At 47.9% G+C, this 25,612-nt stretch overlaps 1 protein-coding gene across 1 annotated transcript in view; it reads left to right on the top strand.

Moving 5' to 3' along the window:
* The window catches only part of ACACB (acetyl-CoA carboxylase beta), a 77,298-nt gene that overhangs the window by 10,286 nt on the left and 41,400 nt on the right, over positions 1–25,612 (top strand). Inside the window, exons 2-17 of the mRNA XM_037510998.2 lie at positions 5,362–5,494; positions 6,848–6,986; positions 9,733–9,846; positions 10,046–10,123; positions 11,327–11,425; positions 12,401–12,510; positions 12,629–12,739; positions 13,858–14,067; positions 14,377–14,547; positions 15,524–15,685; positions 17,120–17,283; positions 18,928–19,078; positions 19,174–19,277; positions 20,234–20,315; positions 22,639–22,784; positions 24,506–24,656. Coding sequence (XP_037366895.1) covers positions 5,362–5,494; positions 6,848–6,986; positions 9,733–9,846; positions 10,046–10,123; positions 11,327–11,425; positions 12,401–12,510; positions 12,629–12,739; positions 13,858–14,067; positions 14,377–14,547; positions 15,524–15,685; positions 17,120–17,283; positions 18,928–19,078; positions 19,174–19,277; positions 20,234–20,315; positions 22,639–22,784; positions 24,506–24,656 — 2,125 coding nt within the window. The remainder of the gene's footprint in view (positions 1–5,361; positions 5,495–6,847; positions 6,987–9,732; positions 9,847–10,045; positions 10,124–11,326; positions 11,426–12,400; positions 12,511–12,628; positions 12,740–13,857; positions 14,068–14,376; positions 14,548–15,523; positions 15,686–17,119; positions 17,284–18,927; positions 19,079–19,173; positions 19,278–20,233; positions 20,316–22,638; positions 22,785–24,505; positions 24,657–25,612) is intronic.

The raw sequence follows: 25,612 nt of genomic DNA, 5'->3' as shown, positions 1-25,612 counted from the left end.
ACTTACCTTGCAGCAAATGCTGGCAGAAGGTCAGACCTCAAGAGCCGAGGTTGGCTGGCCTCCAACCTTGTCAAAAACAAATAAAAATAGCCACTAGCCCAGGGACAAAACGGGTCATTGCAGCAGCTTGTGTGTCATCCTCCTACCTTGTTGTTGAGGGTTTGTGACCCTCCCGTTGCTGGGTCTCCATCACTGGTTCGGGAATTAAAATGGCGGCCATGAATGGTATTTCCCAGGTCAAGTAATGGTACGTTTTGAATGGTTGAGTTTTCTTTTTCTTTTTTTTTTTTTTTTAAAGATTTATTTATGCATACAAGAGCTGGGGTGCAGGCAAGAGATGTGGGGGATGAGAGGACTCACCAGAGACAGAGTGGGAGCAGAACAGGCAGAAGTACTGAAATACACTGCTGAGGGGAGCAGCGGGTGAGACAGGAGAGGTCTGCTACACCATGTGGGCAGCTCCCTGGCCAATCAGGGAATCGAACTCATGCTACAGTGTCTGCGGACAGTTCCACAGTGCTGCGTCTTAACCTCTTGCGCCACCAGGGAGGCCCCCTGACTGGTTGAGTTTTCTGTTGTGGCTTTTTTGTGTTTGCTAAAGTTTTAACATTTGTGTATATGGAATGAGACATCTTACACTTTTTGAAGCCTAAGGATCAAGCCAGCCATTGGGGGAAGGCCTGGACAAGGTGGGGATGGTGGACGACAGGGAGCAGGCCCTGAGCAGAGGACTGGCCTGATGACTTTCTTGGTTGAGTTGGGAGATCAGCAGCCTGGTCATCCTGGTAACACTGCATTGAAACAACAACATAGAGTTTGCTGTGTTCCAGAAAACTTTCCATGTACTAGCTTATTTAATCCTCACAACCCAGTGTCATGTCACCGTCTCCGTTTTCTAGATGAGGCTACTGAATGCCCAGTGGAGACCAGAATGACTGCAGCTTTCAGCATGCTCATTGCAAAATTAGTGATTGTCTTTTACTTCTTGAAAATACTATATCATTGCAGAAAATTTAACAAATACAAACAAAGAAAGAAAACAGAGACCACCCATAATTCAACCACCCTGAGATAATTGCTGTTAACATTTTAAAGATTTATTTATTTATGCATACAAGAACTGGGGTACAGCCAGAGGTGTGGGGGGTGTGAGGACCCACCAGAGACAGAGTGGGGAGCAGAACAGGCAGATCCACTGAAGTACACTGCTGAGGGGAGCAGCGGGCGAGACAGGAGAGGTCTACTATGCCATGTGGGTAGCTCCCTGGCCAGGGATAGAACTCATGCTTCTTTGGCTGCAGATCGCTTCATATTGCTGAGACTTAACCCCTGTACCACCAGGGAGGTCCCTCTCATTGAAACTTCTGACCCCTTGAGCCATTCAAGGGTCACAAGCCATTCAAAGCCATTCCGGCTTTCCAAGGTGCCTGATCACACAGTTGCTGGACACAGGCGTTCTAGGCTAATTGCTGGCAGGTGGCCCTGGCAGGTTCGTACCCCATTGCCAGATTGAGAGTGGACTGAATGTGCATACCTGCTTCTGCTCCTGTTTAAGCCACACCAAATGACAGACAAGAGATTTTTTTTTAAAGAAATAAAACCCCAGAACAGGAAGGAAGATCAGCAATAGCATTTTGGAAGCCAAAGAGCAGATGGACAGGAAATAACTGGCTTAACAGGACCAAGAGGACCGATGAAGAGAGTGAGAACCTGCTGGATATGCACCCAAGAGATGTGGGGAGTGGCAGCCTTGAAAGTGGGGGTGCCAAAATGAGAAGGATTGGGTAAGACGCTCCCAGATTTCTCACCTACTCTGGAGGCTGCCCATTTCTCCCCCAAAGGAAAGCAGGCAGTTTATTCTCAGAAGAGAGGCAAGCCTTGGTGGAGGGTGAGAGGAAGAAAAAGGTCTGCGAGGCTGCTGAATCCTGAAGCCTGCCCTGCCCCCCATACCCATCCCACCCAGTTTCTCTTCCTCCTTCCCCTCCCCAGGCTCCAGCCAATCTTTATCACCAGGCAGAAACCCAAAGACTTCTCTCAGGGGAACTGAACCAGCAAGGGAGGAGACTCTAGTGATGCTTGGGGATCCCCTAACACACAACCCTCCCAGGTCACCCCGAGTGGAGTTGAGGGCCAGCCAGCCTTACCAGCTGCTTATCAGCTCTTAGTTCCTGCTCTTGGTCACGAGGAAGTAACTAAGGCTTCTCAAACATTTCTCTAGTTTGCTGTCATCTATATTCACTGAGTAGAACTGCTGGTGATCATTGGGACCCAGTCTGTGCCAGGGTTCTGGGTTATTCTTTCTATCCAGCTGACACCAGGATTGAACAAAGCCAGACATGTGATACAGAGAGCAGCTCCAGCACCTCCAGCTCCGATAAATACAAAGAGGGGACTCAAGCGAGGATGCCTTTTGGCCAGACTGAGGATCCGACAATGCACAGTTGCTTGAGAGGCCTTGGCCGGGAAGGAGAGAAGATACCTGCAAGACCTGGGACCAAGTCCCTGCCACCAAGGAGATATTTGAAGACAAATTCCTGAGTATGTTTACAATTGAAGGAGTCTGACAGGTTCCCAGGCTCTTTGATGGAAGCAGACACTTACCTGCCACACTCCTGTGAAATTGTAGAAGACAAAAGATCCTGTAAGCTTCAGGATATTAGAAAGGGGATTACTCACAAAGGATCAAGATCAGAGGGTCTTTGCAGCCACAACAAAATGATGCAAGTCTTCTAACACTCTGAAGGAGAAGGTTTTCGCTTCCAGAATTCCGTACACAATGACAGGGTCAAATGTGAGGCCAGAAGAAAGACAGTTTTAAAACATGTAAGGCTAAAAAACATTTACCCTCTGCCTCCTCCCCACCTCCCCATACCTTTTCTTAGAAAGCTACTAGAGGATGTCTTCCACTGAAACAAGAGAATAAACCAAAGAACAACTACATGTGGAAGACAGGAAACAGAAATCCAAAATAGAATGAAAGAGAATCTCCAGGGTGATAGTGATGAGGGAGCCCAGTACTGCCAGGACCAGGGCAGGTGTGTTGAGGGCATCATTGTGACCTTTTCTTCCACTGCCACTGTACCACCTCTTAGCCAGATGAAACCACCAGAGAATATGCCCCAGCAAAACAAGGGAGTCCACCAAGAAAAAGAGCGAGGTGATTTCCCAAATTAGGGATCAAGCCCCAGGAAAAGGCAAAGGGGAACACTAAGGATTTCAGTAAGGGGAAACCCCAGAATAATGGTTGGATATGAAGTCTAGAGAATGACAGCCAGTCGGGTTCAAGGAGAACTAAGGTCTTCAGGAGGGGTGTTGTTGATGGAGAAATAACGGAAATCATTGATTGTCTGATGTGTACTGGGAGGCTATTAGGAGTGGGATGAGTTACTAATAGATTTGAGGAAAACCAAGCAAATGAAAAAAATCATTAATTCCAGGAAAAAACACTAAGAAAGAAGAAAATCATGTATATTATAACTCTTATGTGAATACTGATCACAAATGAACAAAGCACCCATTTACTAACAATACCAAATTGCAGTATACAATTAACTCTTGAACAACGCAGGAATTGGGATGCCGATCAACTCTCCCTGCCATCCATAGTGAAAAACCTGTGTGTAATTTTAAAAAATATTTATTTATTTATGCATACAAGAACTGGGGTACAGGCCAGAGGTGTGGGGGGTGAGAGGATTCACCAGAGACAGAGTGGGGAGCAGAACAGGCAGAAGGACGGAAATACACTGCTGAAGGGAGCAGCGGGTGAGACAGGAGAGGTCTGCTGCACCATGTGGGTAGCTCCTTCACGGTCCTGTGCTTAATCCCTTGCGCCACCAGGGAGGCCCTATGTATAATTTTTGATGATCCGAAAACAATAGCATTCTGTTGACTACAAGTCTTATTGATAAACAGTTGATTGACAAGTACTGGGTATGTCGTATGTATACACTGTATTTTTATAATAAAGCAATTTAGAGAAAAGGAAATGTTATTAACAGTCTCAGAAGGGAGAGAAAATACTTACAGTGCTGGAGGGTATTGATTAACTGTAAATTTATGTCATCTGTTTATAAGATGAATCCACATATAAATAGACTCTGCAGATTGAAAGCTGTGGTGTCCAGGATCAGCTCTCCCTCTATTGAACAGTCGGGGGAGGGAGTGGATGGGATGGCTGCATGAGATTGCTAGTTCCTCACCTCTCCAGATGGGAAGGACACCACGGTGTCTTGGGTGGAAGACTCCCAAGATAATTCACACATTGTTCAGAACCGTGGAGGTGTGTGAATGCCAGAGAGAGACCCAGGGGTGTCCTCTGGTGTGGGTTTCTGGAGAGGAGTGGAGCAAGAACTTTTCTATTTACTGTTATACATTGGTGTGTTTTCAGTTTTTTTTTTTTTATTTTTTTTTTATATTTATTTTTTATTTATTTTTTTTTATTGTCCAAATGGGTTTACTTTATTTTTTTTTAATTAATAAATTTTATTTTTATATTCCCCATACAATTGCAATCCCCCCATTCTGACCCCAATCCCTCCCCTCCCGCCCCCCACCCCCCAAAAAGTGTCTCTGGTTCATAGTTTTTGTTGATTTTGATTTTCACTTTCTTATAGTTATTCATTTTCCTGGTCCCTTATTTAAGTTTTCTAGATCCCTGCTATGAGTGAGACCATCCGGTATTTTTCTTTTTCTTTTTGGCTTATTTCACTGAGCATGATCCCTTCCAGCGCCATCCATGTTGCTGCAAATGGCATGTGTTTATCTTTTTTGAATGCTGAGTAATATTCCATGGTATATATGTACCACATCTTCTTGATCCAGTCATCTATTTTTGGGCATTTGGGCTGTTTCCAAAGCTTAGCTATTGTAAACAGTGCTGCTATAAACATAGGGGTGCAGGTGTTCTTTGGAATTGATGTTTCTGTGTCCTTTGGGTAAATACCTAGGAGTGGAATTGCTGGAATATTTCATATAGGCATACAGAAAAGTACATGAAAGATACTAATACTGTATAGCAAGTCTAAAGTACTGGAACATGTGAACTTCCTCCCTGGTTTGAAACTTCCTGTTGCAGCCTTTTAGTTTTATTTGAGGTCCTGAATCATGAGTATATAAAATGAGTGTGAATTTAAGATTAAGAATCTGCATGGGGCATGTTGGGCTGGCCCCTGCTTCATTCCTGCTTTGGCCTCTTGAGTTTCCCTGTGAGATGCCTTGGGGTCTCTGAAAGGGAGGGCAGAACCGAAAGGCTCTGACAGGCCTTGGCTTCTCTAGGGTGTCGATTTCCTAGCTGTCCAGCTCTAGACCCTCAAGCACCCCAGGCTTCCTCACTCAGGTTCTGTCCTGTTCCCTCTACAGGCCCAGCATGTCAGGACTCCACCTGGTGAAGAGGGGCCGAGAACAGAAGAAGCTGGACCTGCACAGAGACTTTACCGTGGCCTCCCCAGCTGAGTTTGTCACGCGCTTTGGCGGGGATCGGGTCATCGAGAAGGTATAGATGAGGTCCTAGGGATCTAGGTGGGGTGGGTCCCTCCTCCCAGCTGGAGGTGCAGGCGCAGCTTCAGATTCAATCTTCATGCTGCAGAGAAAGGTCCTGTGAGCACCTGCTGAGTGAGCACCTGCTGCGAGCACTTTTGTGAACACCTGCTGCGAGTTGGGTGCTTGATCTCATGAGCGTGTCACCCTAAGGGAGCAGCAAGTTCTTCCCTCTGTTTCACAGAGGTGCCTCAGAGAGCCCGAGAGCCTCCTGCAAGGACCCCGAGGAACCTTTCTAGGTAGTTGGAGGGAATCATAAAACCCAGCCCTGATGTCTGGGGTGTATAGCTCCTTTGAGGAGAGCTTAACCCCTTGCACCACCAGGGAGGCCTCAGAAGCTTTTTTTTTTAAGCAAGAAAAGTAGAGCTTGGTTTTGTTTCTTAGAAACTAAGCCAGGAGATTGGCCAGTGTGAGCCCCTCATGTGAAGATGAAGCTTGTGGGAAGGGATGTGCCCGAAGTCATACTGTCTCATGACAGAATGAGAATTAATGCCAGCGTCCCTTCTTCTTTGTTGCTTCTTTGTTCCTCCATACCAAATCTGGGACCTTTAACTTATAGGATGTGGAGGCAGCCACAGGGGCGGATCAGAAAACAGGCAAGAACATGGAAGAGGCTCAGCTCTGCCACGTTCTCCAAGGACATTAACTCCTTGGAGTTTTAATGTCTTTAACCCCAAGTAGGAATAATAATAGAACCTCTTTTAAAGGGCTGTTATGAGGATGGACTGAAATTATGGTGGTAAAATACATTATACTGCAGATTGGTACAGTTATAGATATATCATGTCATCAACAAAGGAATAAACAGTTGCTCATCCATCCATCCCTGCCATCCATCTATTCCCATCTTCCATACATCAACCCCTATAATCCATTCATCCATCCATCCATTCATCCATCCATCCATCCATCCATCATCCATCCATCCATCAACCCCTATAATCCACCCACCCACCCACCCACCCTTCCATCCATCCATCCATTCCCATCATCCATACATCAATCCCAATCACCCATCCATCCATCCCATCCCATCCCATCCAGCCATCATCCATCCTTCCCATTTTTGCATCCATCCATCCATCCATCCATCCATCCATCCATCCATCCATCTGTCCATCCAGTCACTCATTATGTAACCAGCATTGAATACCTGCTCTGTGCAGGGCTATGTGCTGTAGGAATACAAAGAGAAATGATGTGCTCCAGGTATCAAAGGAGGCTCTGCATCAGTGATATGGGTCACAGCACTCAGCCTCCAGTACAGGCAGATGTGCAGCCCCCGCCCCTTTTCACTTTCCCTGCCCAGGTGCTCATCGCCAACAATGGCATTGCTGCTGTGAAGTGCATGCGGTCCATCCGCAGGTGGGCCTATGAGATGTTCCGGAATGAGAGGGCTGTCCGGTTTGTGGTCATGGTGACTCCCGAGGACCTCAAGGCCAACGCAGGTACATACATTGGTTCCCGTCCCCCTGACCCCCCGCACCCCATCCTTACCAGGCCTCACCTCCTCCACACCACCTGGGCAAGTCCATCCTGGACTCCAGACATAGTCCCAGGGTTCTCTTATGAGCCCATGTTTATTTGCCTTTGCTTCTTTGTTTAATCAAAATGTCTGCTGATACGGGAACAACCTATGTGCCTTAGAAAAATGCAGATGGTTAATGTGAAAAGTGAAAATCCCCCTTTGAGAAATGTCTGTATTACAGCAGATGGGTGTCTTTGCCTCCAGCTGTTTTTTCTCACAACTGTATATACTGTATATCAATCATTCATTCATGTACTTATCTGTGGGTATTGACATAGATCATTCTATAAATGCTTTCCTTCCCGGCCCCTACCCACTGAGCAGCCTTGTCCCTTCACAGACTGTGTCTACATAGCAGCCAACATGATCTTATAAAATACAACTCAGGTCCCGTCAACCCCTCCTTAAACGTGTCAGAGCTGCAGTGCTGCCTCCAGCCCTATTCCCTGAATCCTTCTGGTGTGCAGGCCCTGGGCACTGCCCTGCTCAGCCTTGGCCGCCTTTTCATTCAAGACAATCAGGACAGGCTTTATAGGTGAGGTTGTTGAGGCATGGGGACAGAAGTCATTCTGTCTTTTCATTCAAGACAAACAGGACAGGGGTCTTACCACCCATCTGGGGCCTAGGTAAGTATAGAACTCTGTCCTGAGTCCACAGCCTTAGTTATCCCTTGGCGTCCCCCATCATGCTCAGCTGAAATTCCAGACCCCTACTCAGGCCCTGCTGACCTCCTTCTCCCACCTTGTGTCTCTCACGCTCCATCCTGGGTCTGGGTCACACTGGCCTCCGTGGCTCCTGGGCTTGTCACAGAGGCTTGGAATGTGCTGGGCTTTCTACTGATAGTGCTCCTGCACCCCTATTACCATCCCTGAACTCTGCAGAGCAGGCCTCACCCCAAACTCTAGGTCTCCACTCCTGTACATCTCTCTGAGTCCTGGCATGATGTAGTCCGTGTTAGCACGTCTGTTTTCTTATTAATCCAACATTAAAGAGAAGGAGTTCCTCTGACTCCTCACTTTGTAATATAATCGCACATCTCCCCTGTTGCCAGCATGTGGTACAGAAACACCAGAGGCAGGCGGGCGGGGGATAAGTCACCCTTGGGTTTCTGTCCAGGTCCTCACACAAAACCCCTCATTGTTCCTTCTCGGGACCTTAGAGGATTCCATGGTACAGAGGCGCCCACACTCGACCTGGGATTGAGCCAAAGGATTCACAGGCCCGTACACTGTCCCGGGAACACTTTCACGCTTTGCCTAGCTGATGCCGAATGTCTGCCTTGAGGAGCATGAATATTTTGCTTTATTTTTTATTTATTTGTTTTTTTTTTAAAGATTTATTTTTATGCATACAAGAACTGGGGTGGGCCTCCCCTGGTGGCGCAGGCGGTTGAGCACAGCGCTGTGAAGCTGTCCGCACCTTCTGCAGCACGGGTTTGATCCCGGCTGATCGGTGAGAATCCCACGTGGGGGACAAACGTCTCCTGTCTCTCCTGCTGCTCCCCTCAGCAGTGTATTTCAGTCAGTCTGCCTGTTCTGTTCCCCGCTCTGTCTCTGGTGAATCCTCTCACCCTCCTGTGCATCTGGCCTGTACCCCGGGTTTTTGTATACATGAATAAATAAAATGTTTAAAAAAAAAGAACTGGGGTGCAGGCCAGAGGTGTGGGGGGTGAGAGAGGACTCACTAGAGACAGAGTATGGAGCAGAATAGGTGGACTGACTGATGTGCACTGCTGAGGGGAGCAGCAGACAAGACAGAGGTCTGCTGCGCCATGTGGGTTAGCTCCCTGGCTGGGGATCAAACTTAGGCCCCAGTGGCTGCTGATAGCTTAATGGTGCTGAGACTCAACCCCTGTGCCACCAGGAGGGCCCAGCTTGAATATTTTAAAATAAAACATTGTATTGCATTCAGCCTTAAAAAGGAAGGAAGTTCTGTCACCTGCTGCCACCTGGGGGACCTTGAAGATATGATAAAAAGACAAATTCTGTGTGATTCCCTGTCTGGGGGTAACCCAGGGCAGTCAGGGTGCTGGAGAGAAATCACAGGACCTTATGGAGAGGGCGAGGAGTTGTTTCGTGGATAGAGAGTTTCAGATTCACGAGATGAAAATTTCTTGTTTCACAACAGGATATGATTCACACTGTTGAACTATACCCTCAGGAAATAATTTAGATGGTAACTCTTAGGTTAGGTATTTTTCACCACAATTCAAAAACATTTATGGTTTTTTTCCCCACAGCATATTTTTCAAATTTTATATTTTTAAAATCAAATTTGGTTGATTTACCATTCATTAACAAAACTATAAAATTTTGAGCATACAGATTCACACCTCGACAGGTAACATTATATTCTTTTAATGGCAAAACGGTATGAAGATAGACTTGAGATAGGAATTGAAAACAAAAACCCACCGCTAATCCCACTACCCCGTGAGTTTGCTTTCTCTTTTTGTCCCTCCTAGGTCTAGTCCAGATGCATGTGTATTTTCACATAATTAAAGTCACATTCGGTTTTCTTCAATTATTGTGCTTGTGTCCATTGCTGCCATAGAATCTTCCTCGCTAGCCTTTCCGTGGCGCTACGCAGTTGCACCCTGCAGACACCCTGCCATCCACTTCGGGCTCTCAGGCCTCCCTTTTCCTTCCTCTCCTGTTTCATACCAGAGTATATCAAGATGGCAGATCAGTACGTCCCCGTCCCAGGAGGACCTAACAACAACAACTATGCCAATGTGGAGCTGATTGTGGACATCGCCAAGCGAATCCCAGTGCAGGCATGTTGGATGGGGCTCCCCAGTCACCTGATGCCCTGAGCTCTGAAGCAACTTGAGCACCCAGTTCAGAGGGGTGGGGTGCTGGATCTTCTGAGACTGGAAAGTCCAGAACTGACATGACCCAGTGAAGAGCTCCCAGTGTGTGTTGGGAGGTGATGCTGGAAGGAAGACCTCTGTTCACACCTCTCTGTGTTTGCAGGCAGTGTGGGCTGGCTGGGGCCACGCTTCCGAGAACCCCAAGCTGCCAGAGCTCCTGCACAAGCATGAGATTGCTTTCTTAGGTAGAGTGCATCTTTATCAGATATGTGGGGGTTGGGGTGTTGATGGGATACTCTGCTGGGTCAGATTCTCTTCCTCTAGCAGCCCTGTAAAGTGGGGGTCAGTTTGATATTCCCACCTCACAGTTTCATGGTCAGAAGAGCAAATCTAGGAGTGGGAGGGCACAAGTCGGTCTGTCAGCTCAGGGAAATAGGAGCCATTGCCATGGTCCCATGGTGGAATGATGCTGGGATAAGTAGAACCCCCCAGCATGAAATGCCAGCCATGTTCAGATTTCTAACCAGGATCAGAGGTCATATTTCTGATAAGGTCATAGCTGTGTTTGGGGTGTCTCAGACCTGTAGGATATCCTAACCCCTTGGGACAAGAGACCCTCATCTCTGCTACTTATTTGGTAAAGTGATACTCATTGTCTACGATATCTATTTCGGGATTTGTCTTTGTATTTATAAACTTGGTGCAGTTGTGCTATCTGACATCCTTGCATAGTTTAGGGACATCATTTACCATAGTAAATCTTGTTGTTCCTTACCTCTGGGCCACAATACACACATGTGTGAAGTAGCTCAGTGCAATTCAACACCCAGTACTCACCTTACTGTAGTTACCTGGGCCTGCTGATGTCTCTGTTAATATTCACTGATTGGCTGTGATATGGACTCTCATAATTCTTGTTTTTAACTCCTGGGGAGGTTGAGGGTCTAGCCCAGGAACTGATAAACTACAGCCCACAGGCCATATCCTACTCACTACCTGCTTTTATAAATAAAGTTTTATTGAAACATGGTCCTGATCATTCACTTATGTAATGCCAATGGCTGCTTCTCCCTATACTGGCAAAGCTAAGTATCAATGAGAGTAAGATCGTGGTGTTGAAAATGTTTCCTGTCTGGGTTGTTCTAGAAAACTTGCTAACCTGTGGTGTAGTTTTTTGAGGAGATAGTTTGACTCCTTGGTCTAACCTTTTGCCTTCTCCCTTAAAGTAAATTTTGTGTATACCACAGTAGCTTAGGTTTTAACTCAGGCCCTGTTTACAATCCACACGTATTGGGAGTTGACAGAGATGAAGTAACAGACAGGCAGATTCTTTTCTTCCCCAACCTAATGTTAAATGCCTTGAGAGCTGGGACCTGAGTACTTTCTTTGACTGTGAGGGTCTTCTTGCTCACTTGATTCTGCTTCCTGCCATGTCCCTGCCATCTCAGGCCCTCCCAGTGAAGCCATGTGGGCCCTGGGAGATAAAATCGCCTCCACCATCGTGGCTCAGACGCTGCAGATTCCAACGCTGCCCTGGAGTGGGAGTGGTAAGGGACCCTGAGCTTCGGTCTGGGGGAACTATTCAGCCTACTCTTGCTTAATGTGGGGGGTAGGGGGGAACATGCTTTTTTATTCTTTCATTTAAATTCTTTTTAATTATTGGAAAAGTAATAGAATGTTGCTGTAGTCAACTTAGAAAATATGAGAATTAAAAAAAGAGATAGAAATCATCCATAATCCTATGACCAGGTGTTCAATGTTTGTTATATTTTAGGCGCCTTGCCTTTCTAGCCTTTTCTCTGGGCACACCCTTTAAAAAAATCAGAGATCTTATATTTACTATTGAATTGTTTGTGCTTTTTTTCCTCTCTAATCTTCCTTAGTCAATAAGTATAGTTTACCGCATTTACAGTACCTACATATGATTGGAATGGAAAGGTTATATGGATGTACCATGATTTATTTACCAGTTCTCTGCAGTTATACATTTAGGTTGTTTCCATTAATTTTGTTCTAATTTTTAAAACATTGAAAGTAACTGAGCCTTAATAATCTTATAGCTAAATTTCTATGTATATTTTAATCATTTTCTTAGGATAAATTTCAAAGAGTGGAATTTCCAGGATAAATTTTAAAGTAAATGGGAAAAAGATTTAGGAATTTCTTATTCATGTTGATTTTTTTTTCCTCTAAAGAGTGAATTTTAAATTTGGAATGGAAAGGTTATTTTTTGACTCTTCACAGGGTCTTAGAAAATAATGTTTCATATATAAATGACTTCTTAGGGTAGAATCCAATTTTTTTATAAACTCTGAATTTCTTAAGCTTGATTTCCGATTCAAAGTTTAGTCCCCCAAATTAAAAGCTGCAGCAGGAAACTGAAGGGTGGTGTCTGTATGCTGTGTTCTGTCGGTGTGGCGGCTGGATCTTGCAAGGGCAGCCTGGTTGAGGAGAGGCCTGATGGCTCTGTAATGTGTCTGTGCCTTCCCTGGGAGGATTCAGCTCTCTTTTTGACTCTCTAGGTCTGATTGTGGAGTGGTCAGAAGATGATCTGAAGCAGGGGAAAATAATCAGTGTCCCGGAAGATGTTTATGACCAGGGTTGTGTGAAAGACATAGATGAGGGCTTGGAGGTAAATGTACTCTGGGGTGGGCGGTAGTGGGGGGCAGGGTGCCAGAAGCTTTCATTGTCCTGGTCTGAGCGGAAGCTGTCTTCCCTCTAATGAGATCTCTGTGTCCTTTGCTCCACAGGCAGCAGAAAAAATTGGCTTTCCATTGATGATCAAAGCTTCTGAGGGTGGTGGAGGAAAAGGAATCCGGAAGGCCAAGGGTGCTGAGGACTTCCCAATCCTTTTCAGACAAGTGAGCCATTCTTGTTGTCTGTTTCTCCCTTTGTCTCTGGAAATTCTTTTTCTTCAGTTGTTGGCCACCAGATTATTTCCATCAGCATGATTCTATCAGAATTGAGAGGACATTTGTGGGAGTTGGAATGTTGCTGTCGTAAATGTGCATTTTCACTCTGAGAATTCCATTGTTTGTATTGATATGGACGCCATTTCCTTAGATGGTCAGTTCTCTGAATCATTCTGGCTCTAACTGATCTCACAGGTAGAAGGGCCAGCATCTCTCTTTGCCAATCAAGAGATGAAATTTTTTTTAAATTTTATTTATTTTTGCTTGGAAGAATTGGGGTGTAGGCCAGAGGTGTGGGGCAGGGGTGTGTGAGAGGATTCACCAGAGACAGATTGGGGAGCAGAATAGGGGGATCTACTGAAATACACTGCTAAGCTGAGCAGTGGGTAACACAGGAAAGATCTGTTATACCATATGTGGGTTAGCTCCCTGGCCAGGCATTGAACTCAGGCCATAGTGGTGACAGCACTGAGACTTAACCCCTGGGCTACCAGGGACACCCCAAGAGATAAAATATTTTGCAATTTTAATAACCTTGGTATTTTTAACATTTCTAGAAGATCAGTTTTTTTATTGTAGGAAATAATTTATACCCACTTATTTGTAGCTGATTTTTCACTTTAAAAACATTGGATCTATTATTAGCCATGTCTAAAAAAAATTTACACTGGCTAGTTTCCCATTCTTAATCCATCTATTTTACTATGTCTAGGTTTTCTCCCATATATGTATTGTTCACATATATATTTTAAAGACTTGCATTCAGGCTACACACTTTGTTTCTTCTATATTTTCTTCTACAAAAAATGTAGAAGGAAGCTGTATATTGTTAGAAAACTAGTTTATCCCCAACTCTTAATGATGCATTATCTTTATGAGATGGGGTTACGGGGGAGATTCACTTTCTGCATTATGTATATTCACAATATTGACCTAAAACAACAATGAGAATATAATGTCACGAGAGAGGGACAAAAAACTAAAAGGACAGTGAGTTCGTGGACGTCATCACTTTGCTCCTGCCCAGCCCTGGTTCCCAGGCAAGTAGCCACTCTGCCTCCCTCCAGGTGCAGAGCGAGATCCCGGGCTCCCCTGTCTTTCTCATGAAGCTGGCCCAGCACGCCCGCCACCTGGAGGTCCAGATCCTCGCCGACCAGTACGGGAATGCTGTATCCCTGTTTGGACGAGACTGTTCCATCCAGCGGCGGCATCAGAAGATCATCGAGGAGGCTCCAGCCACCATTGCCACGCCAGCCGTGTTCGAGTTCATGGAGCAGGTGGGTCCTGCAGAGCCAGGAATCAGGGGTAAGGGGCAGGCAGCTTTCAGACGAGAGGACATCTCAGCTCAGGGCCAGCAAGAGCTTCTGCGGTCTTGCCTTGCCAACATGGGGTGGGTGACCAAGAAGCTTCTGGAGGCCTTTCACAGAGACAGTTTCTGCTGTCATGGTTTATCCGCGTATGATCTCTGTGGTCCTAAGGTAATTGACACCCACTTGTCCTCAGTCTGTATCTGGCTAGGAAACTCATAAGCCATCACCACTGCCTGAGAAAACCAGCGGAAACCCTCCATCTCTGTTCCTTTGCAGTGTGCCGTTCGCCTGGCCAAGACCGTGGGCTATGTGAGCGCGGGAACCGTGGAATACCTCTATAGCGAGGATGGCAGCTTCCACTTCTTGGAGCTCAACCCCCGCCTGCAGGTGGAACATCCCTGCACAGAGATGATCGCAGACGTCAATCTGCCGGCCGCCCAGCTTCAGGCGAGGAGACGGGCTCCAGGCCCCAGGGCTTCTTCCATTCAGGGTGGGGTCCCCTGTCCTGCCCATCTCGTGGTGGCTGTCCCTAGGGAGGCCTGGTGGTGTGTGAGTGCTTTGAGACCGGTCAGCTCAGGCTGTTTGCTTGTTAAATCCAGGACTGCAGGCATCTTCCATTTCACAGTCTTGACACCTTAGTCTTTCTTTGGCAACAGTTCCTCAGCCTTGTTCTTTCATCCCTGACCTTGGCATTTGTAAAGAGTTCAGACAGCATGTCCTTCTGTGTGGATTGATCTGGTTGTTTCCTCCTGATTAGTGTCACTCCAGCATTTTGGCCATCACCCAGGGATGCTGGGTCCTTCCAGTGGGCCACATAAGACAACGCTGCTTGTCAAATCTGAGCCTGTGGCCAAGCTGGTGCTCATCATTTTTCTCACTTATGCCTCAAGCCCATCTTGCCCTGCATCCTTCACAAAGCCACGATTATGCAGGTGCCTGGGGTTCCTCCTTACCTCCTAAGCACTAAGAATCTTGGTTCTTGATTGACACACAAGGAGCCTGTGCTCTGTGATGTGCGTGCTTGGGCGATCTTGTCATGGAACACCATGGAGTAGCTGCACGGGCCTCCATGGCACAGCGCACTGCATGCCAGGCTCCCTGGTGGCAGGACCACTGTTGCATAATTGGGCCGTTCTTGACCCAGTCATTGTTGTGGGTGCTTGACTGTGTCTGCTTGTCCTTTGATGTTTTGCAAATGTCACTTCTTTTCCCAGTGACACTATTTGTGGGGCAGAGTCGAGCCTCCTGCCTTTTTCTTTCTTTGTCTCTCCCTCTACCATATGGCACAGTTGCGTGCACATTAGGGGCCCAGTGTGTCTGACATCACGTGCTGCACCCCTTCCTTCACAGCACGTGGCGTTGTCCTGGGGGTCGGGGCCGGGTTCTTGTGGGACTGACACGGGGACGGCTTTCTTGATTCCAGATCGCCATGGGGGTGCCACTGCACCGGCTGAAGGACATACGGCTCCTGTATGGAGAGTCACCGTGGGGGGTGACGCCCATTTCTTTTGAAAGCCCTGCCAACCCTCCCCTCGCCCGAGGACACGTAATCGCAGCCAGAATCACCAGTGAAAACCCAGATGAGGCAAGTTGTGGGGGTCCCTGGGCTTCAGCCATCTCCAGTCTCCCCAGTGTGGGACAGACCCCCAGTGTTAAGCTTGCATGGGAACCTGGAGCTTACTGATGAGTCGTGTGTGCCAGGCACCAGGCCAGTCCCCACACACCTCCTCAGTTACTTACATGGCCACACCACCCTATATGAGAGGTCAGGATGTTGGGGTTACCTGCCTGCCTTCCCCCTGGGACCTGCTGCCCCCTCATTGGTGGGTTGTAAAGGTCGCATTGATCTTTGGGATGAGCTACAGGGTCCAGAGTCCAGGTCCTTAAAAATCTGGCCTCAGGAATGTTTTGCTGTAACATTAATGCAGTCTGGTCTCTTATCAGGAATCTCTTTGGGATTCATTCTTATTTGTGTCTCAAAATCCATCCAATAGGCTTTGATCACAGCTTACATGCTTACTAGTGGGTGGTTATCATATAATCACCATCGACTGGCATAATTTAATTATTTCATGATTACCATCAAGAAACTGGGGATAAGAGAGCTTGGTTGTTTTTTCCCTCCCCCTTTTAATGAAAGAATTGTGAGCTGTGGGATCTGTATTAGTTTGGGATGTTTGGTTGCAAACAATCAGCCAGCTGTGGTTGGTGGACAAGCAAAATAGCAATTTCTCAAAGGGATAATGATTCATTCACCCATGCCTGGGAGGACAGAGGACCAGGTGTGGACATGAACTGGGCACTTGGAACCTTCCATCTCTCTAGGCACCTCTGTCAAACAAATGCCTCCATCACTCACTTTCAGAACCTAATTCCAGGGCCTCCCCTGGTGGCACAGCAGTTGAGCGCTGGGCTACGAAGCTGCCCACAGCCTCTGCAGTGCCAGTTCGTTCCCCGGCCACCAGCGAGGGTCCCACAAAAAAAAAAAAGAACCTAATTCCAGAGAGGGGGTCTTTACCCACCCCTCCTTTCACAAAATTATGCTTTGAGGCTAACAGGAGGTCACTTCCCTGGCCAAAAAAAGGGAGTCAGGTGTGCGTTAGCAGCAGCAGGCACTGACACGGATGTCTTGACCTGCTTCTCATAATCCACAATTGGAAATCCAGCCTCTGTGCCCTTTTATGTATACATTTTATAATTGAAAATAGCAAGCATATAAAGTCAGAATGTATACCTTCACCCCGTTCAAAAGTGATCAACACTTGCCCATATTTTGTCTGTACACCCCACCCCAACTCGGTGGTGGTTTCTTTAAAGTTTGTTTTAGTACAAATTATAGAAACTGACATGCTCACATGGCCACACTCACCGAGAGATACACCCACACTAATGAGAAGTGTCAAGCTTTTATTGATCATACAAAACTTTTGTTTGTGGGGGTTCCTGGAACTTAATTCTGATGAAAATGTATCTGGGCTAACAATTTCTTGCATGTTGCATTTTCTGTCTCCACTTCCAGGGGTTTAAGCCAAGCTCTGGAACGGTCCAAGAACTGAATTTCCGCAGCAACAAGAATGTGTGGGGTTATTTTAGCGTGGCTGCTACTGGTGGCTTACACGAATTTGCTGATTCCCAGTTTGGGCACTGCTTCTCCTGGGGAGAGAACCGGGAAGAGGCCATTTCGTTAGTATCTCAGCCTCTTTCCTCTCTTCCTCCTGTCTGTCTTCCTCCTCTCCTCCCTCTTTCCCTCCTGAAGCCTGCGGCTTCGGATGCAGCAGCAGAGGAGCTCACAGGAGGTGAATCACAGAGCAGACCCTGTTACAAACACTCGATGCTGAAGTCCAAGAACATTCTGCCCTTTCCCCCTGTATGAGAGCCATGAGTTAGAATGAGCTCACTAAAGCTATTTGGTTCTGAGCTTATTATAGGTCAACCAAAGTAGCTCCAAAGAATGTTCCAGTTGATTACAAAGGTTTAAAGATATAGAGTATCCAGCATTCAAAAAAGATAAACACATGCAATTTGCAGTAACATGGATGGAGCTGGAAGGGATCATGTTCAGCAAAATAAGCCAGAAAGAAAAAGAAAAATACCGGATGGTCTCACTCGTAGCAGGAATCTAGAAAACTTAAATAAGGGACCAGGAAAAAGAATAACTGTAGGAAAGAAAATATCAAAATCAACAAACAACTATGAACCAGAGACACTCTATAGGGGTGGGGGACGGGGAAATGAGGGATTTGGGTCAAAATAAGGGGGTTGTAATTATATGGGGAATATAAAAATAAAATTTAAAATAAATAAAGATATAGAGTATCATAGCTTTAAAAATAAAAAGGTATGTGCTCAGGGTACTCCTTTAAATTTGAACCTCAGGGCCTCTCTGGTGGCGCAGGTGGTTGAGTGCAGCACTGTGAAGTTGTCCACAGCCTCCACAGTGCCGGCTCGATCCCCGCCAGCCATGGAGATACCCACATGGCTCAGCAGACCTCTCCTGTCTCGCCCACTGCTCCCCTCAGCAGTGTATTTCGGTCAGTCTGCCTGTTCTGTTCCCCACTCTGTCTCTGGTGAATCCTCTCACCCTCCCGCACATCTGGTCTGTACCCCAGTTCTTGTATAAATAAATCTTCAAATAAATAAATTTGAGGGGCCTCCCTGTCGGTGCAGGAGGTTGAGCATGGCACTGTGAAGCTGTCTGCGGCCTCTGCAGTGCCGATTTGATCCCCACCGGCCTTGGAGCAACCCACGTGGTGGGCAGACCTCTCCTGTCTCGCCCGCTGCTCCCCTCAGCAGTGTATTTCATCAGTTTGCCTTTCGGTTCCCCACTCTGTCTCTGGTGAATCCTCTTACCCTCCTGTGCATCTGGCCTGTACCCCAGCTCTTGTATAAATTAAATAAATCTTAAATAAATCTTAAAATAAATAAATAAATAAATAAATAAATAAATAAATAAATTTGAACCTCATATATAGTTCCTGGAGAAACCCACACTGACAAAGGGGTGCCTAAATTCCATAACACCCATTTCTTCCATTTCTCCTGCCTGAACTTGGGCATAGAAAGGTAAAAGCCAGTTCACCTTGTCATGAAACATTCCTGTATGGGTAGTTAACTGTCCTTTGGAATGAAAAAAGCCCAAGGATGTTGAGAACACTGCCTTTAAAAGGCATTAAAGTCTGTCTGAGCCGGGGCCCTTGGCGATGAACTAAAGTGAGCTTGGTGATTTTGATGAGTGGACTTTCTTTGCCTGCTTCAAATAATTCTTTTTAATCATGTTGTGTTGATACCTCTGTTGAACTGGAAATTAATCCATTGCCTTCTCCCCAGGAACATGGTGGTGGCTCTGAAGGAGCTGTCCATCCGAGGCGACTTCAGGACCACGGTGGAGTATCTCATCAACCTCCTGGAGACCGAGAGCTTCCAGAGCAACGACATCGACACTGGGTGGTTGGATCACCTCATTGCCCAGAAAGTGCAGGTGGGGAGCTGCATGTCTCCCTTTGGGGTGGTGGGGGTTCCCAGCTCCCCTTGGGCTTGGCCAGCGTGGATGCTGAAGCTCAGAGTCTTTCCTAGGCCGAGAAGCCAGATATCATGCTCGGGGTGGTGTGTGGAGCCTTGAACGTGGCCGATGCCATGTTCAGAACCTGCATGACGGATTTCTTACACTCGCTGGAAAGGTAGGTGGGCAGGTGCTGCTTCTTCCCTCTCAGGGTGTGTGTCAGTGGCGGGCAAGGCAGAAAGTGCTTTATTTGGGGGCAAATCAGTCCCCAGGTAGTTAGTGAATCCTATATGTGCTTGCCTGTGAAATTTCTTGGGTTAATCCCAGCTGGCTAGGAAGATCCCTAGGGAGGCATTTGAAGACCAAGGCAGCAGTCAACATACAGACACAGTCGTGCGCTTGTGCCAGTGAGCGTGAGGTCCGTCCCGACATCAGTCCTTCTGAGAGGAGGCGATGTACGTCATAGGTCCTGCCTACAAATTTTCCTTTCCCAAACCCTCGCCTGAATCAGAGTGACTGGTGAGCTGGACCAGAACACTCTGAGGTCAGGGCAGGCTTTCTCAGCTTCAGCACACTGACGTCTTTGGCAGCATAATTATTTGTGGGGCCCGTCCTGTGCATTTTGGGACCCCATCCACAGCACCCTCTCTCCTCCCCAGAAGTCTTCACAACCAAATCTATCTCCACACATTGCCAAATGTCTTGGGGTGGGGGCAGAATCACCCCCAGTTGAGCACCATTGGGGAAGGCAAAAGAACTACCAAAAAGAAATAACAGGATCAAAGCTTTTGGCCCTTGACTGTCAAGCTTTTGGGTGCATGGAAGGGCAGCCTGCATGCTGGCTTAGTTCTTAAGCGGGTAGCAGGATTCTCCCATGACTTATTTCTGAGATGAACCCATTGTAGATTTTGCCTCCTGAGACGTCCTTTAAAGGTTTCCCATCCCTCACCAGGGATTCCAAAGAATGTCAGTTTCTTGGCATTGTCCATATTCCCTGCCTTTTCATTAGATTGAGTTTTTTCAGCCCAGCCAGGTGTGATAGTGCTTAGGAAGGACGAGTGTTAAAGTCCAGGGTATAGCCACGGAGTCCTCTATTTCTCCCAAGGCTGACCGCAGCCCTGTCTTCTGTTTCAGGGGCCAAGTCCTCCCCGCAGACTCTCTGCTGAACATTGTGGACGTGGAGTTAATTTACGGAGGCGTTAAGTATATTCTCAAGGTAAGGCCTGGTGATTTTAGGATGTCTCCGACGCTCTGCAGGGTGAGGGGATTTTAATTTCTGAAGTGAGCCATCCCTGGAAGGCGTTTTCTGTGCTTGGGTCCCAGCCCTCCCCATGCGTTTCCATTGTGACCTTGAGACTAAACCCTTGGGGTCTCATAGCATGTAGACCCGAACATACAGTTCACACAAGGCATATGTGGGTTTCCTGTGCTGCTGTAACCAAGTCCCCACCCACTGCTGGTTTCCAGCAACAGCATTTTATCCTCCCAGTTCTGGAGGCCAGAAGTCCAAAAGCAAGGTGCGGGCTGGGCCTGGTCTCTTGCAGGCTCAGGGAAGAATCTGCTCCATGCTTTCCTGACTCCTGGTGCTTGTGGGCAGTCCTGGCGTCCCCTGGCTTGTGGACACCTCTCTGGATATGTCTTCACGTGGTCTTCCTTCTGTGACTGTGTCTGTGGTCTCTTCTCCTCTTAGAAGGACACCAGTCAGTAGATTTAGGGCCCACCTAGTCCAGTGTGACTCATCTCACTATTTACATCTGCAAGGACCCTACTGCCTAACAGGGTCATGCTCTGGAGTTCTGGGAAGGACATGAATTTGAGGGGACACTGATCCAGCACAGAGGTCAGCAGGATGCTGAACTGGCGGAGTGTCTGGGCCAGCTTCCCAGGGCCATGAGCTTGGTTTGCCCTGTCTGCACCAGGAATCAATGTGTAGGTTTCTGATCTCTTCCTGGTCCTCTGCTGGTGCCCCTGGAGCTGACCCAGGGTCACTTTCTCCATCAGAAGTGGGTGGTTACTCTTCCTGAGCATCCAGTGTCAATTTAGCAGAGCATGTCAGGGAGTATCTGAGCTGTGTGGGCATAGAGGGAGGATGGGTGCAGTCAGGGTGGCCCGTGGGGCAGTCTCCCCAGCAAGCCTCCATCCGCTGGGTCACTTTCCTAATCTCATGTTCTGTGGAGGGAGGAGAGCTCAAGTTTGCTTCTGAGGCAGGTTTCCTTTTTCAAACTTTGCCAGTTATTTACATAACCATGTAACTTCAGGGTTACATTTTTAAAAAGATTTATTTATTTATGCATACAAGAACTGGAGTGTAACCAAAGGTGCGCGGGGGTGAGAGGATTCACCAGAGTGGAGAGCAGAACAGGCAGATCTACTGAAATACACTGCTGAGGGGAGCAGCGGGCGAGACGGGAGAGGTCTGCTGTGCCATGTGGGTAGCTCCCTGGCTGGGGACCAAATTCAGGCAATGGTGGTGATAGCTCAGACTTAACCCCTGCGCCACCAGGGAGGCCCACCAGCTACTCATTTTTCCTGATGCCTCAACCTTGACGAAGTTGAGGTTCTGGTACAAATGCTTTGATATTATTGTGGCATAAAGTTTCTTATGTTATTAACAAATTTTCTTCAACTTCAGATTGGTCTGTAGCACTGCCTCTAGAACGTTCCATGGAAATGTGCTGTGTCTTGCTGTCCAGTATGGGACCACCTGTGGCTGTTGAGTACTTGACATGTGGCAAGTGTAACTGAGGAGATGAATTTCACAGTTTATTGAACTTTAGTGAATTTACATTTAAATAGCCACATGCCGCTGGGCACTCCCATATTTGATGGGGGCAGGTCTAGAGTATTCTATTGTAAGGTTATTGGAGCGCTAGATTGGTCCTAAGTGTTACTTTAGAAGTGAAGTTACCTTGACATATGAATGTTGCATTAATTGAAACTATCTTGCCATCTTTTGTCACAATATATGTATTCATGAAGGTGAGGGCTCTTTAGGGTGTTATTTTTATGAGTGAGAACATAGACTGAACTGAGGGCCAGATGCTGCCAGTACTTCCCGCTGAAATGCAGAGTCCAGGTTGGGGTTCAGCCCGCATGTCTGTCTCTAATGTTGAGGGCTTTTTTCTGCCCTTGGAAAGAGCCCTAGTCCATATCCAGGGCACTGGTGTAGAACAGGGCTGCCTTGCCTGGTGTGAGACACCACTTCTTGTCCCCGAGGATGACCCTGCTTGGGGCTGATGCTTGGAGAAGGGAATCAGAAGTGAGCCCCCAGCACCTGAGGGCATGCCATGGCAGGAGATGGGCAGGCTGGGGCCAGAGACCACTAGCCTCCCCAGGGCTGGTGTGGCGCTGACTCTAGACTCTCTCTGTTGTCAGCTGCTCCCTTGGGTGAGCGAGGGCTGGCACTGGAGAGGCGAGGTGTCCACTCAGGCACTCCCAACATGCACGACACTGACCTTGTTCATGGTTGGGGGGCCCAGGGGCACAGGGACAAACTGGCTTCCTGAATTCAGGTGGGGACATGAAGGCTGTCCCCCCAGGTGGCCCGGCAGTCCCTGACCATGTTCGTCCTCATCATGAATGGCTGTCACATTGAGATCGACGCGCATCGGCTGACGGATGGTGGGCTGCTGCTGTCCTACAACGGGAACAGCTACACCACCTACATCAAAGAAGAGGTGGACAGGTATGTGGGTGCAGGGCCAGCTAGCCCTTGGGGGTCTGTTTGCAGTCCAAGGCACCTGTAAATCCCACTGCTTTTCAGGGAGACACTCTTGGCTGGGATTTCATGCAGCTGGCAGGCAGCCACAGGAGGCTCCAGGAGGCCCTTTTCTAGAAACCAGGGAATATATGGAGCTGAATGGGACCTGGCTCCCGGCTCTGCAGCCTGCCAGGCTGTGGTGAGGTGCCAGCTGCTTGGTGTCTGAGTCATCTGAGCAAGGCTCAGGAGAGACCTTCCTGTCCCTATTTATTGAGCATCTGCTTGTCCCAGCGCTGGGCTAGGTGTTGGGCTAGAACTCTGGTCAGGACCATGGGGCCTATCAGGGAAGATGTCACAGCAAACAAGTGGACAGGGGCAGGAACGCTGCCATGTGCTTGGATGGGAGAGACACAGGATGGTCTTAGCACAGAGGCTTCACCAGAAAGACCCGAAAGCCCCACTGGAGTGTATCTGACACATGGAGCTTAAACAAGAAAAATGTAGAGCATCTGGCTGAGCAGGCAGCACAGACCCCCACCAAGGACACGGCAGGGAGGGTGGGCCTGGGGTTACTCAGAGGCCCCAGGCCTGAGAAAACTGCAGTTGGGGAGTGGCTAGTCCCTGCCCAGTCCTTGATCTTTTGAAGAAGGTGGACTAGAGCATCCCAGGACAGGGTTTTATGGCCTCCTTGGAAGCCATTTTCTGTTGGTAAGAACATGCAAGATCCTTATAGGCTCAGGCATGGGACAAGCTCTCCCCAGTTCAATGTTAAGGTGCAGACTTTCAGTCAGTAAATTTGTATGGTTTTTTTTTTTTTTTTTTTATAGAGGCATGCTTTATTTATTTGTTTGCTGGTTTGTTTGTTTGTTTTGTTTATACATGCACTGGGTACAGTCAGAAGCGCGGGAGGGTGAGAGAATTCACCAGAGCCAGAGCGGGGAGCAGAGCAGGCAGAAGGACCGAAGTACACTGCTGAGGGGAGCAGCGGGCGGCAGGAGAGGTCTGCACGCCATGTGGGACCCTCCTCAGGTGGCCGGGGAGCAGCCGGGGATCGAACCGGCGCCGCAGAGGCCGCGGGCAGCTTCGCAACCCAGTGCTCAACCGCTGCGCCACTGGGGAGGCCCAATTTGTATGTTTTTTTATTTTTTTAAGGTTCCCCTTTCCACCTCCTCCCAGATTTACTAAGAAATAATTAACATGCACTAAGTTAGGACAGTGTGAAGGTTTGATTCCCATGTGTGGTGCAGTGATGGCCACAGGAGGTCCAGCTGAGACCTGTCTCCTCAGATAGATGCCGTAAGAAGACAAGAGAAAGGGAAAAACATTGCTCCTTTGATGAGAACCCCTGGGCGTTTTCTCAGCTTTTTAACAGCTTTCCTGAGTCTGTTCGCAGAGTCATCTGTCCCCCTCTTGCTGCTCATCCCTAGTACAGACCCCTCCCTGCAGTATTTATTGAATAAGATTTATTGATTGCTTTCCCAGTGCTAGTTTTCCTCCAGAAAAGTGTCCAACCATTGGTTCATCTGACTTATTCCCAATCTCTGTGATGACAGTCAAGTGCCACGGTTTGGGAGATGGAGACCCTCAAACCTCACGCAGGGGCACACTCACGGCCACCTTTAGGAAGGGAAAGTACTGTCAAAAGCCTGACTCGGGCCCGCTGGGTTCTCCAATCTCCCTTCCTCCCTGCTCTTCCTCTCTCCCAGTTACCGAATTACCATCGGCAACAGGACATGCGTGTTTGAGAAGGAGAACGACCCCACAGTTCTGAGAGCAACCTCAGCTGGGAAGCTGATGCAGTACATGGTGGAGGACGGAGGCCATGTGGAGGCGGGGCAAAGCTATGCTGAGATGGAGGTGACTGCTCATGGGGGTGGGGCTGGGGCCGGGCCTCCTTCAGCACCGCTCCCCAAGGAGGGCCTTTGGCATTGCTTCTGCACCTAAGCAAATGGGCCTGACCCTTCACCTGGGCCACTGCCTGCAAATCCCTAAGGGAGCCAGATGTGGGGTTCAGCTCAAATTCCCTGCAGTATTTAAATAGAAAACTTCAAAAATCTATATACTTCCTGCAGGATGAACAAGCACTGATAAAATAACAGTGATAGCAAAGATTAAAAAGTGTTTTTGCCAACACCTTGTGGCAGACTCTGATGGAAGCATTTTATGTCTTGCCTCCTTTTATCTTCCAGGTAACCACAGGAGATAGGCATAGATGTGATCCCCAGGCAGGCCAAGAATTCTCTGCAGGTCACATAAAGCCAGGGCTAAGCCTGCCTTTCCATGCTGCCCAGGAACACCATAATGATACAGGCAGTAAAAATACAGCAAGAGCAGGAGCTAATGCTGGTTAGTCTTCTGCTTCCTGCTCTTATTCCCCACTTTACAAGAGAGGTAGACTGAAGCTCAGAGAGGGAAAGGCATTTTCTGGAGACCACAAAGTAATAGGGGCGGGGGTGTTCCTGGGGTCCCAGCCCAGGCCTGGCTGCCTTGTGTACCAAAGCTGTGGGCTTCTGAACAAAAGGAACACTGTCCTGTCTGCAGTCCACACTCACACATCCATATACAGGCTCCGGCCAGGGAGGGACTGATGGCTGTACCCAGAGCCTGTTCATTTCACCAAGCACCCTCAGAGGGTTTGCAGTCTGCCTTTAAAAAAGGAGCCATTCTCGGGCCTCCCTGGTGGTGCAGTGGGTTGAAAGCCATGATGTGAAGCTGTCCACTCAGGCTCTGCAGCGCCGGTTTGATTTCCGGCCAGCCAGGGAGATTCCCACATGATGCAGCAGACCTCTCCTGTCTCGCCTGCTGCTCCCCTC

The sequence above is a fragment of the Talpa occidentalis genome, unplaced genomic scaffold, assembly GCF_014898055.3.
Source record: "Talpa occidentalis isolate TD23 unplaced genomic scaffold, MPIMG_talOcc4v2.1 talOcc4.14, whole genome shotgun sequence".
Lineage (NCBI taxonomy): Eukaryota > Metazoa > Chordata > Mammalia > Eulipotyphla > Talpidae > Talpa > Talpa occidentalis.
The sequence above is the reverse complement of the archived record's forward strand: the minus strand, read 5'-3'. Positions and strand labels throughout refer to the sequence as shown.